This window comes from Atractosteus spatula, chromosome 14 (genome assembly GCF_055471065.1).
Source record: "Atractosteus spatula isolate fAtrSpa1 chromosome 14, fAtrSpa1.hap1, whole genome shotgun sequence".
NCBI classification, from domain to species: Eukaryota; Metazoa; Chordata; class Actinopteri; order Semionotiformes; family Lepisosteidae; genus Atractosteus; species Atractosteus spatula.
Window position 1 is genome coordinate 16,766,154 of NC_142719.1, and position 12,586 is coordinate 16,778,739.

Genomic DNA, 12,586 nt, shown 5'->3' on the forward strand with positions numbered 1-12,586 from the left:
GATAGTATTTGAATCCTTAAGAATATGGGCATTTTATTTAAAAAAAACGTTTGCAAGAAATATTTAATGCCGTGAGACCGCATTAAAAATCCTCTTTTCAAAAACTTTATTATTTAGCGTTGAAAGTTTAGCATAAGCAGGAGCTTTACAAGTCATGAAGGCGAGAGAAATAACTTTCCCAATAAACAGACACCTGGAAGGCGGCTAAAAATCTTTTCAGAATAATTAAAAAGAGGCGTAGAATTAAATCGGTATAATAAAGCGAACACTGTTTTCGAAACCGATACCGGTCTCCAAGGAAAACAAACAAACAAAAAAAACGAACCAATTGTTTCCGATACGCTTTTACCTGAGTTTTTTTTTTAAACAGTTATTGTCAGAAATTAGCAGTTGTGCGCTTCGCTCAGCTGCTGCAGGCGTTTATTGGTCAGGGGGCCGCCGCTGTGTAGCGGGTGCAGTTTCTGGTACTCGTGCTGGAGGCTGAAAAGGTGCGGAGAGGCCGAGGGGTGGTGGAGCACCGCGCTGGAAAGGAACGGGGGACCCTGGGTTTCGCCCACCAGCGCGGAGGAGAGAGCGGGGCAGTGGGCGGTCACCCCGCCCGTCAGGGTCTCGAAGGGAAACGGGGGCACCCCGAGCGAGGAGTCCGGTTTGAGGGCCTGGGCAGGGGAGAGAAAGGCCTTGCCCCCCGCCGCGGCGGACGTCCTGGAGAACAGGGTGGAGAGCGCGGGGAGGATGCTGCCGGCCGGGGGGAGGCCGCCGGCCCCGCAGGGCGCAGGCGGGGGGAATCCCACGGGGTACAGGTCCAAGCTCGGCAGCTGGAGGCAGGCGGCCCCGAGCCCGTACGTCCCGTAGGTGAAGCTGGGCAGCGAGCCCGCGTCGCGCTGCTCCTTCAGCAAGCCGAACCTGAAGTGCTGCCGCTTGAAGCGCTTCCGGCGTCGCAGAAAGCTGCCGTTCTCGAACATGTCCGAGGAGTTGGGGTCCAGGGTCCAGTAGTTGCCCTTTCCCGGGTTGCCGGGCTCCCTGGGCATTTTGACGAAGCAGTCGTTCAGGGACAGGTTGTGCCGGATGGAGTTCTGCCACGCCGGGAACTTCTCCTTGTAGTAGGCGAAGCGGCTGCTGATGAAGTCGCAGATCTCGCTCAGGGTGAGCCGCTTCTTGGGGCTCTGCAGGATGGCCATGGTGATCAAGGCGATGTACGAGTAAGGCGGCTTCACCAGGGCGCTGCTCTTGACCGCGGCGGGGCTGCTGGAGGTAGCCGCTGGCAGCTCAGAGTCCCTCTCGCCGCCCGGGCATTTTGGAGACCCAACCCCAGCGCCCCGCTCCCCCTGGAAGCCGCTGGCTGCTTGCTCCACCAAAGGTGGGCAGAGCTGGGGTCTCCTCGCTTCCCTGCTGCCGTCTCCGACCACATCAATGTCGGGCTCCGCCGTAGGATCCGACGCCGAGTCTGCGTCCAGGGTCATCATCCAAACCGCGAAACAAATACCACCTGTGCCAACAGGCGGGAGAGACATTCAGTGAAGATAAAAGACAGAAGGGAGAAAAAAAAACGGGGTGAAAAAATAAATTCTTACAAGTAGCCGACCGTCTTGAAGTTTGAATTCCCCCTAAATAGCGTAGCTGGTCAAGTGTACAAACACACCCCCTCCCCTCCCCACCAAGACGGTCATTAAGAAAATATGCGCAACATCTTTAAAAAGAGAAACCACCTTTGTCTCTCCGAACCCCGACCAAAAAAAAGGCTCCCGTGTCTTTTCAAAGGCTTCACAACGAACCAAATATTTCTACATTGAAGGAAAAGAGATGTATCGAACCTTTCAAGGAGTCTACATCATCCCTCTTCTCCACTGATCGAAAAAACTTTTTTTCTTTTTCTTGTAATTGTAACTGTGCTGGGGTCAGGTGACCGTGATGTCATCGCGGAATTGTGAAGTTGTTGGGATCTCAGGCGCTTCTCCAATGGAATCCACGTAACAGAACCCGCTGTAGACCGAGTCTCCTCCTGCCAACCGTATGAGTCCCAACGTAGGAGCACCACCTGTCTGAAAGCCACACACCTTGCACTGGTACTGAAATATTGCTAAGAGCTTTAGTCCGCGTCCGTGGTAACATAAGCTGCGCTGCCTTATCTTAAGAAATCCTTTTAAAGAAAAAGCAGTTCGCTCTCAGAGCCAATGCAAAGACTGGACGTTTACTAAGAAAACCCCCCTCATAAGTTTATAGAGTTTATTGGCCACGGTTTCATTGTCGCCGAAAAAAACATCGGTCTAATAACAGTGCTAAATTCTTTGCATTCGTGTCTCATTCAATCGTGAAGAAAATTCCGGTTTGATCTTTAAAAAAAAGTATTGCAGTAGCACTTCGACGTGCTCAGTTTCCAAAAAAATGAACAAGAATCTTCTGTTCCACACGTCTGAATTGAAAATATGCATTTAGGAGACGTGCACTTCTGACATACTAAAACACAGTTTGACGATCAATTTTAATCAAGATTATTTCAATGAACAAATTAGGAAGTACATCAAAACGCAACTTTCCCCTGCTCACTTATATATAATATATATGCTACTATTTATATTTTGTCAATTTTTTTTATAATCAAATTATACCCCGGTAATCAATCCTGAAAATTCAGATTACTATTTTGAAATCACTGTCATGATTTGCTAGGAAAATCAGTCCACAGTGACTTATTTTCAATTTTATCGCCTTAAACATAACGGAAATTAATGGTTTTCATGCAACACAAAAATAACAATAAATCCAATAAAACCATCTAAAAGTAAAGCAAGAATGAGCAGTCTAGAAAGACAGTTTTGATTGTTGTTGAATAAACTCATATCAGATATTCCCGTGTAGGTGGAAAAGAATGTTCTGCGCATTAATACATTTTGCAGACAAAATCCAAAAATGTTTTGGAACAATAGCTTTAGAAACCAACGAAAGCTTCACATAAATCATCCATTAATTAATTAATTAATTAATGTTCGAAAGCCCATCTGCGTTTTTTGAACTGGAATACAAATGTTATCCCTATGGTCTGATCGGGTAATTAATTTAAAAATTTGACAACAGAAACTGTTCAATTACTTTGATTATCTTTTTTTTAAAAAAGTGGTTTTCAACAAAATGTTTACTGGTCTCCCTGTTAAAGAAAGAAGTTCTGGATGTCGTGTTCTCTCGAGTCTCTCCAGATATTTCAAATTAATCAGGGGAAAATTGGCTCGGGTCGCACTGACGCAACCAGGGTTTAAAATCCAGGCGAGATGAGGAAAACCGACGTTAAATTAAATAATTTCTCATGACTTCATTATTGCCAAATTAATATGACAGATTATTTCCTTTTGTATTATGCACACATATCTTTTATTGCTTTTCTATTAAATATATCCTGAAATGGACTGCAACATATTTATAATACGCCAAGGTGCTTGGAGAAACGAGAGATATACAAAAGATGCAGTTTTTAAAATTCTTTTACACGCTCGAGATGGGCTGTTTTATTATCGTTTTATCCGCAATATTTTTTTAAACTCCGTGCTTGCAGTAATTTAACACACATTCGGTCTTTACGCCTGTAAATTACAGTGTAACCAATACCTAATCAATTACATTTTAATTACCATTTTAACGCAAGATTTTAGGAGTGCTCAGAAAGGTTGTTATCCTGTTAAATTTGGTGTAAACCTGCTGAAGGCTACTGACACCAGAGGCAACTCACATGTTCACTTGCTCGATGTGCTTGTTTCTTCGTGATCGCACTGCTTTAGAAAGAGCCCACCCGGGTTTGACTCTAACCTCAGTCATTATAAACACATAGAAACGAACCGGAACAATTTTAATCAGGCCAATAACATGGAGTTACAGGGTAATGAGATAGGGATTAGGAGAGGCAACAGTGATGCTCAATGAGAATTTAATTCACTCCAGATTTGTGGTAATTATCGTGCACATCTTTTAATATTTAAGCACAAAAAAAAACTAACGACCCAAATTTCCATACCTGTCATTTAAAATCTTCTCGTTTTCCGTTTAATTTCCCCTTTATCTTAATGCGAAACATTCTGCCTGCGGGTCCAGCGGCGCAGTTTATAAAAGACTAAACGTGCATGCACAGTTTGGAAAGACAACTTGGAGTTCTTTTCTTGAAACCTTTCAAACAAGGTTTTTCTTTTGTTTGGTGCCCCCCCCCCGGAAAGAAGTCTCAGAAGGGAAAAAAATAGACTGAAAGGACTAAGGGGTGCGATTCCACTACTTCGGACTAAGGCTTTTGTCATGGTGCGCCAGGACATAAATAACCTGTAAACTACGTGTAACCGACTCCTTGACAAAGTGGAGTCTCCGGCTCTCTCTGCCTCTGAACACCAGAGCATTTCACTCAAGGGGGATAATCCCCGGGCTAAACCGAGCTATCCTCGCTCGGGCAGAGTAAAGGCAGAAAGAGCAGGCGTTGCAAAAGCAGGGAGTGAGCCGGGGGGGGGGGGGGGGGTAATATTATACTCACAGGTCAGTCGTATTTATTTAATTGTACTGATAGCCATCTGACATAGGGAGTTTACATGTTCAAAATATGGATTATTTTTTAATGAAAAGCGTTATAGATTTTAACTGCCTAAGGATTATTTTTGTTTTTTGGGAGGGGACTTAAAAAGAATTGAAAGCCCAGATATAGAATCGATTACATCTGTTGGGATATTTCTCTGGATGAATAAACAAACTATGCTAAAATCAGTATTTAATACTTCAATTTTATGGAACTGTGCATGACGCAGACGGGATGGTAGCTGATTTGAGTGTGATTTTTTTCAGCACATTTTGTGTTTTAATTCAGCTCAGCTTTGCGTTTATCTCATTTGTAGGGAAATACCTTTAGAAATCACTCCTCATACTTCAGAAGATGTCCCGCTTTTGCAACAGTAAAAGCCTCAAAAACATTCCACTTAAGTGGAAACGAAAAGTTGGAAAGGCAAACGGAGTGGTACAAATTGCCAGCGCACAAATAAATATTTTAACGCGAATTGAACGAATCAGAAATATCAAGAACTGCTGCTATCGAAATGTACCACAGTCAGTTTAATTAAGACACCGGTTTTATTGGATAAACTGTCCAACAGAAGAGCTGTGCCGTTTTAAAATACCTGCTGTTTATTTACAGGGACCTAGAGGGAGTCCTGTTTTCTTTTCTCGAAGCTCATCTTTCCCCTCATTATCCAGACATGTTTGCTGGGCAGACGCGCTCTTCCAGATGTGTGCGAGAAGGATGGTTCATTAGAAAATGAGGGCCCGGGCTGTTTGTATTAAACGACGCAGCTCCTCGCGGGGATTCCTCGCTTCCTGGCTGCAATCGGGCTGAACCCCCAGAGAGCGGAGGGAGACAAAGGGGTACACTGGGTGGCCCCGGCCCCGGCTGCCAGCGGCGAATGTCACAAATTCATAGCGCATGTCTCCCTTGATCGGAAACAGCCCCCGCAACGGACGGGAAAAAGAAGAATGGTTTCAATAATAAAACGGATAATGCCAGGCCATTATTACAAAAATCAATAATTATTATCTGTCAGAACTGCTAAAATACTAGATAGTAAAAATATCAACAACAATAATAATAATATACAAGAAAATATCTTGTTGTTCCCGGGCAAATCTAAATATTTTTACACGTTTATCTAAACATACAAGAAGTGCGACAGCCAAGATGTAGCTGGAGAAATTTCGAACGCTTAATCTGAAAAAATATACAGAACCGAAAAACTATAAACACCAAAGTTTCCCGCAGGCATTTCGAGGAGACATGAAGATAGTGCTTTCTCCTGAACCAGCCTCTCAGCTTCCATGTAGCGATATTTCGTGGTTTGCAGTCGCTCGCTGAACATCCCGTCATCTTACTGTTTTTCAGCAGGCACGCTTGACATGCCAAGCTAAATTCTAAAATGAAAAATTTCTCATCCCAGTTTGAAACAGAAGATACGCAAATTGATGTACAAGCTATTTTGTTTAATCTCTCTGTTTAATGAAAAGATTGCGTGCGTTTACCACAGTGAAAACTATTTTTTTTTTTATTTTTGGCCAAATTACATGTATCGGGCTATATGGTTTAAAACGGTCTTTTATGAAAATAACTTATAATTAACACGTTCTTCCTCCTTATCCTAGCAGCAAACAGCGATCTTTTATGAATGTATTAATTCATAAAAGATTATTACCCTGAGCCTTTAGAAAGGGGGCACCGGAAAAGATGTGCTGATATATTAAATATCACATTTACCTCTATAGCTATGTACTGTACTGCTATTCGAAGAAGAACAAGCTCGCTTCAGCTGATGACTGAAAAGCATCTTAGTGAACAAAAATGACAGCAAGTGTAAAGAAGGAACAATGGAAATCGGGTCGCGCAGAGTGAAAGAAGAGCACTCTCCTTTAATTACAATGAAAATTTGGGACACCCAAAGCTTCGCACTGTGTGTATGATGTATCTGCTGAATCTACAAAGTGTACTGAGATATGTTGCAGGTTTAGGCCTCCTGGGTTAAATTAGACCCTAGTATCATCAGTTTCTAACAGCCGCGTTTCACAGGAATTATCGCTATGTGACTTGTACGTAGATCAAGGATTGCATGTCTTTTCAGTAACGATACCATACAGTGAGGTTGCGCCGGGTCCGAAACACTTTATGGCTGATTCTGCACGCATTTATCTTGTTGTTGTTTTTTTTTAAATTGCAAATATGTTTGGATCTGGAATAACCACGGGCCCGTGTTTAAGAGTTCAGAAAATAAACATAAATTGTTTCCAATATTTTTTGCCATGTTTCCTCAACACATTTGTCGATGTCCCATATATCTTCTCATGATCTGGAAAACAAAAAAATTCTTCATCCCTGCGGGAGACTCTTCTGACACCACCCGGCGAGAATATGTATTACAACAATGTTTTTTGCTTTCTCCTGCCGTAGGAACGAATACGTTAAGCGTTGCTTGTTTCCGTATATTAGGACGGAATCATAAGAGTTGTACCAGGAAATGTTGCCGGAGGGGTTATACTTAACATGGTGGCGCCCGTGGAGTAGTATGGGAAGGAGATCGGTCATTCACTTAAACATTTATATTTAATTCTAGTTCCATTGAAGAGGTTGTTTTAGTACAATGTATTTTAGATATTATAATAGACATCAGAAAAGCTTTACTGTATAATATTTCTGAATACGTTCCGTTACGTGCTTTGCGAAGGTATGTGCTGTTACAGTTTATCAATAAGATGTCGATTAAACGATTGCTAACTCTTAAACATGAAACCTGACCCCTGACCGATAACTGCATGATTAGAAGACATATGCTATCCCGATTGATACATTTGTCATAAATATACATTGAATCGGGGATCCATAGTCCTAGTTATTGGGTAAAAGCCGGCGACACAATCGCAGTTCTGATTCCATGGGATAATTTTAGGTCAGAGCCTCGCTAGCGCATATTATGGGGTGGAGATTAAGCATTAAAACCAGTGCCGCTGATAAGCCACTATTTCTGTTAGTAGAAGAAAAAAAACGACAATCTTAAACGCATACTGGTGGCGATGACCCTTTCATGTAATTTAATAGTGACAAACTGCTTTGATCGGAGCGATCCACTCGTCAAGAACTGACCGAAGCCTCTTTGTTGTGCTCTCAGACCCTAGATCGTCTCTACTACGCGTCCACCATGAGCTGCACACGCTGTCTGCCGCGGCTGCTGCTGGCTTGCGCCAGGGCGACTGCTCTGTGCGCGGCTCCGCAGGGAGCCTTCCTGAGGAGACAGGCAAGGCTCACGCAGGTAAGTGGGCTTTGCTTGCAGCCTGTCCTGTATCCCCTGGTGAAAGCGGCTGATCTTTGCGAGAGCAAAATTCCCTCGGGGAGTGAAGCTGCTCGCTACAGAAAGACGCGCTGGTGGGTGTTCAACTCGGACGTCTGTCCCCTGCAGAACGAAGCGCGTTTATCGTCGTGGGGTGAGTTGTCCTTTTTTTCACATTGCTACGGTCTCTTTTGCTGCAGGCACTGAGGAACGTCCACGCCAGCAGCAGAAGGCCGGAGAACAAACCCACGGCTGCCGCGCACCACGGGGGGCAAGGAGACAGAAAATCGGAAGACGGGCCGGGTCAATCCTTGGTCACCCACGAGCACCTGTTCGAGCGGGCTGCTCGGGACTCGATGACCAAAGCCACGTTTAACCGTGTGCTGGATGTCTTCGTGAAGAGGGACATCCGCCGGCGAGGCCACGTGGAGTTCATCTACGCTGCCCTGAAGAAGATGCCCGAGTTCGGAGTGGAGCGAGACCTCTCCGTTTACAACAGGCTGCTGGACATTTTCCCCAAGGAAGTGTTCGTGCCTCGCAACTTCATCCAGCGCATGTTCAACCACTACCCACGGCAGCAGGAGTGCGCCATTCAGATTCTGGAAGAGATGGAGAACCATGGTATGTTCTCAGCGCCGCAAGAGGGGCACGTAATCGCCCCAGTGCACCGTTTCCTTCCACTGATCGTTTCCTTACTGGACAGACCGAACGCATGCCACCAAATGTGACATTCATGGCTCTTTGAAGTTGGTTCACTTACATATTGTCCAAAATTGTATTTCAAGCTTCAGTACTGAGAGGCAGTTCCTCCAGCAAACCCAGAGCAAGTTGGAGGCAGATGTCAGAATTTAGGGACCTCGGTGTATAAAATAATCTGTTCATACTGCTTTATCAGTTCCAATCAGGGTATTTAAACTGAAAAAACACCTAAAAATACCAGAATCTATGGTGTGTCTTGCCGCAAAGCTATGTTAAATTAATTCAGATCCATAAAGCGATGCTCCATTGCATCGCCTGTGAGTTAATTTTTTTTAGTTTGGAATCACTAGTAATATTTTAATTATATACCCCATTTTCAAACACTAGTTGTTTAAGATTCTTCAATTCCTGTACTGCACATGCAGAATGAGGGCCGTTGAATTCAACAACCTTTTGAAGCCGATGAAGCTGTTTCTTGAAAGAAGCCAGGGTGAGACCCTCCGGTCAGGACTGGGGGCAATACACAAAGGGTTGTGCGAACGTGGAATAAGCTGCCCACCCATGCTGTTGAAGCAGATACCCCAGCTTCTTTCAAGAAACAGCTGGAGGAGATTGTCTGATCAGTTAGCAGCTAGGAACCAAATGAGCTAGACAGGAGACAAACAAGAGAAAGATGTTCAGCCTGTGGTATGTTCTTATGAAGAGGGAGTTAGTGCCATCTGGTGGAGAGGTGTGGCTCTTGTTGACGTCCCTGTTGCTCTCATGAATCTCTGTTTCTCCCTGGTCAGCCTGCTCCCCCTCTGCCCTAGAGATGCTTCCACAAGCAGCCTCTGTGTCTTTTTTTTTAGCTGGAGTGTTGTTTTATTTGCAGGGATCATGCCCAACATAGAAACCAAAGTACTCCTAGTCCAGATTTTCGGGGAGAAGAGCCACCCCATGCGCAAGTACCAGCGACTGCTGTACTGGTTCCCCAAATTCAAGCACGTGAACCCCTACCCTGTCCCCCATGAGCTCCCACAGGACCCCCTGGACCTCGCTCGGCTCAGCCTGAAGCGGATCGCCAACAGCCTGGATGCCAAGGTCACCGTCTACCAGGTACCAATAGCACCACCACCAAGCAGCAGAGTGCATTTCAAAGCTCCAGGGCAGCCTGCTTTTAATCTGCAACAAAAGCTATATTTTACAGGCCCATGCAATGCTCACTATGTTTCTCTCATCTCTTTGTAGATGCCCTCAACAGACATCTCAGAAATGGGAGAGCAGGTGTCTGAGCCCTTTGTCGTAGGTATACTGGGTTTCGCTACTTGGAGATTCCCTGTTGTGTGAGAGGTCACAGAAAAAGCGGTGCGTCAGTGAAGTGATGCTTTTGGGTTTTGTCTCTATAGTCTCTCTGACGCTTTCTGAGTACTCTAGACTGGAAATCCTCCAGTAACTTAGACTATTACCTGGTACTGTATTTATGTCAAAATGCAGAAATGAAAAGAGGACACACGTGGTGTGAAGGACACAGGCAATAAATCATTAACAAAGTCTGCAGACACTTGCAGTAGAAAACCGCATCTAACACTGACTTACTCTCTGGAAAGGAATTCAGAGCCCCGAACAGCGCCTCCTCTTGGCCGAGCACAACCCCAGCCGACCAGTGTTTGTGGAAGGACCCTTCCCCCTGTGGCTAAGAAAGACGTGCGTCTATTACTACATTCTTCGGGATGACCCTGTCCCACCAGGAGAGAAGGTGAGAAAGGTTTCAATGTAAGATCGGGCAGATTTGAAAAAAGACACCACAGCTCTGGATTAGGACCTGACAAGCTAGTGACATCTGTGTAAAGATGGAGAAATATGATCAGCACAGAGCTTGAGTTCTGAAGCTGAAACCTAGGAACACTGAAAATTAAATCTGCCTTCATTATTCTCACTCGGTGGAATATTATGTGTATAATAAGGAGATAAGAACAAGTGACACACCACCCTACCACAATCCTGAAGATCAAATGAAAAGCTACAAATGACGGGGGCCTTAGGGATCTAAAAATTCCATCTGTTCATTTCGTAACGGATCTTATGTAGACAGCTCCTCCCACAGGACTGGGGAGCCAGAGTAATTTTTACTCATGTCCCCGTGTCTTTGGGTTTCTGCTTATCCCTGCCTTGACCCCGTTCTGCTGCCCTGAAGCACATTTTGTGCATCACACGGCACACACTCGTGGTTTTACAGAAACCTTTCTAGGGCTCGCTTGTGCTGTACTGAACGTGTGCGTTGTGCGCTTCCTGCCAGGTCGAGAAGCCCATTGACTTGGAACGGAGCTTTTTTTACCCACTGCATCTGGACCTGGACTTGGAACGGGACCTGGGCGATGATGACAGCTTTGACGTGGACGAAGGTAAATGGCCCCATGACGAAAACAACCATACCCTCTCCCTCCCTCCACCCCACGATCTGACATCAGGTCATTAATATCTCTAAGCATCACATCAGAGAAAGTCTTAGCAGGCTAAGTCAGATGCACATTTAAACAGAGTAGACAGGGTAGGTAATTCTCATATCTGAGCTACATCAATTCACTGGACCAGAACTTATCCTGATTTCCTCAGTGTTGAAAGGACAAGAGAGCAACTGAGCACCACCCATCCCAAAGCAACCCGACACCTAGTTGCCTCCTAACAATGCAGCTGGAGGCACAACAGCATGGCCTCAAACCCACAACCAGACTTATGACTGCTCTACCCTTGAAATAAAGTGGAGAAAGTGATAATGCAGTGCCTCTTAATTGTATTTGGGAGAGAAAAAAAGATGTACTTGTATATACTGTCTAGCTGCCCTGCAAGTCCAGTACTCACATAGTAGCAGTGTGACTGTGGCATTCCACAAGCACTATTCTGTTCACAGCTGCTTCCCAGCTGCTGTATTCCAGCTTGCATTTACTTCAGCAGATTTCTTGGTATAAAGCCACCTGACATTCCGAAACAGTGCAGCAGTATTCCAGCAGCATCCCGGTCCTGGGGACCCTCATACCTGCTGGATTTCATTGCACGTGAGCTAAAGTGAATCTTTCATTGAACCAACAAGCTGCTCGGTTAGAAACCTTTGCAAGATGCAACCTACTCAGAGGTTGGACATTTTAAGAAGTGTAGTAGTTAAGAGACAACCTACTACTTACTACTATAGGTTTTAAAAACGAAATTGTTTAAAGAACTCCCATCAAACCCATTTTTAAGGTCTGTTAAGAGTTCAGTTTTTAATTGAGTGTTCATATTGAGCAGAAAACAGCAGATGTGTGAGGCTTCACCACCTGGATTGGGAACACAGCTGTAGTAATACAACAGAAGTATTCTAGAAACAAGTGTTTCCTGTCTGGTCTCCCATGATGGTATATTGGTGACCCAGTTGGATGGGCACCAGGTTGGCTAATGTGTTGTGTGTTGGCAGTGGAGGAAGGAACTGTGTTTGCCATGTGTATGACCGGTTTGGGGGACCAGGCCACCCTGGCCAAGTGGATCACCGGCCTCCAGGAGACCAACCCCATCTTGGGCAGAATCCCCGTTGTCTTTCGGCTGGAGTCTGGACCCAGGGAGATCCAAAGCACCAGCGAACCTGAGCCTACTGCAGAGGAGGAGGAGCACCTGCAGAGCCAGGAAATGAAGCAATAAGCTATCTCAGAGGTCCGAAATGCAAGAGAAACTGGGGCTTGTTTCCACCATGTTTGCTGGAAGTGTGCAGGATCAGTACAAACTTTTCTGGAAAGACAACAAAATAACCTTACTCTGACTACAGTTTTCTGGATTATATCCTGGGAATTTAATGTTTTATTTAATGTAAATGGTGAATAAAATATTTTATGTCGCAGAATCACTCCATTTAATTCAGAAAGAGGATTCACATCTCCACATGATTAAACAGTAGATTTTAAAAAATAAATATCCCAAAATCTTATAGTAAATGTGAAACAGTGGCCAACAGTTACAATATTTTTAAAATAAAAATATCTTGTAATATTGCAAATGATTTTTCCTGCATATCTTGCACAGTTCTACACAGTCACATTTTTCAGTACTTTAAACGATATCCT

At 44.5% G+C, this 12,586-nt stretch overlaps 2 protein-coding genes across 3 annotated transcripts; one reads left to right on the forward strand and one right to left on the reverse strand.

Annotated features, from left to right (window-relative positions):
• Positions 1–383: 383 nt before the first annotated feature.
• Positions 384–1,827, reverse strand: foxd7 (forkhead box D7). The gene is made up of 2 exons (XM_088932909.1): positions 1,812–1,827; positions 384–1,486 (listed from the first exon to the last, which is right to left on the reverse strand). Exon 2 carries the CDS (start codon positions 1,461–1,463, stop codon positions 384–386), a length of 1,080 nt encoding a protein of 359 aa, XP_088789035.1. The 5' UTR covers positions 1,464–1,486; positions 1,812–1,827.
• A 5,202-nt stretch (positions 1,828–7,029) lies between these two features.
• ecsit (ECSIT signaling integrator) lies at positions 7,030–12,363 on the forward strand. 2 transcript variants are annotated; one of them, XM_088933150.1, is made up of 8 exons: positions 7,030–7,220; positions 7,662–7,802; positions 8,021–8,441; positions 9,391–9,614; positions 9,747–9,804; positions 10,106–10,254; positions 10,795–10,900; positions 11,451–12,363. In XM_088933150.1, the coding sequence occupies exons 2-8, from the start codon at positions 7,692–7,694 to the stop codon at positions 11,462–11,464; spliced, it is 1,083 nt and encodes a 360-aa protein (XP_088789276.1). In that variant the 5' UTR covers positions 7,030–7,220; positions 7,662–7,691; the 3' UTR covers positions 11,465–12,363. The 2 variants fall into 2 exon arrangements, with proteins under 2 accessions (XP_088789276.1, XP_088789275.1); XM_088933149.1 differs by having other exon boundaries at positions 11,947–12,363.
• The last annotated feature ends 223 nt before the right edge of the window (positions 12,364–12,586 follow it).

What these genes read in the sequence shown, in the direction of transcription:
- foxd7 (XM_088932909.1), bottom strand. Translation starts at nt 1,463, where the DNA reads ATGATGACCCTGGACGCAGACTCGGCGTCGGATCCTACGGCGGAGCCC.
- ecsit (XM_088933149.1), top strand. Translation starts at nt 7,692, where the DNA reads ATGAGCTGCACACGCTGTCTGCCGCGGCTGCTGCTGGCTTGCGCCAGG. An exon ending in GACAGGCAAGGCTCACGCAG is followed by an intron (nt 7,803 to 8,020) that starts GTAAGTGGGCTT and finishes CTTTTGCTGCAG; the next exon opens with GCACTGAGGAACGTCCACGC. An exon ending in CCAAGGTCACCGTCTACCAG is followed by an intron (nt 9,615 to 9,746) that starts GTACCAATAGCA and finishes ATCTCTTTGTAG; the next exon opens with ATGCCCTCAACAGACATCTC.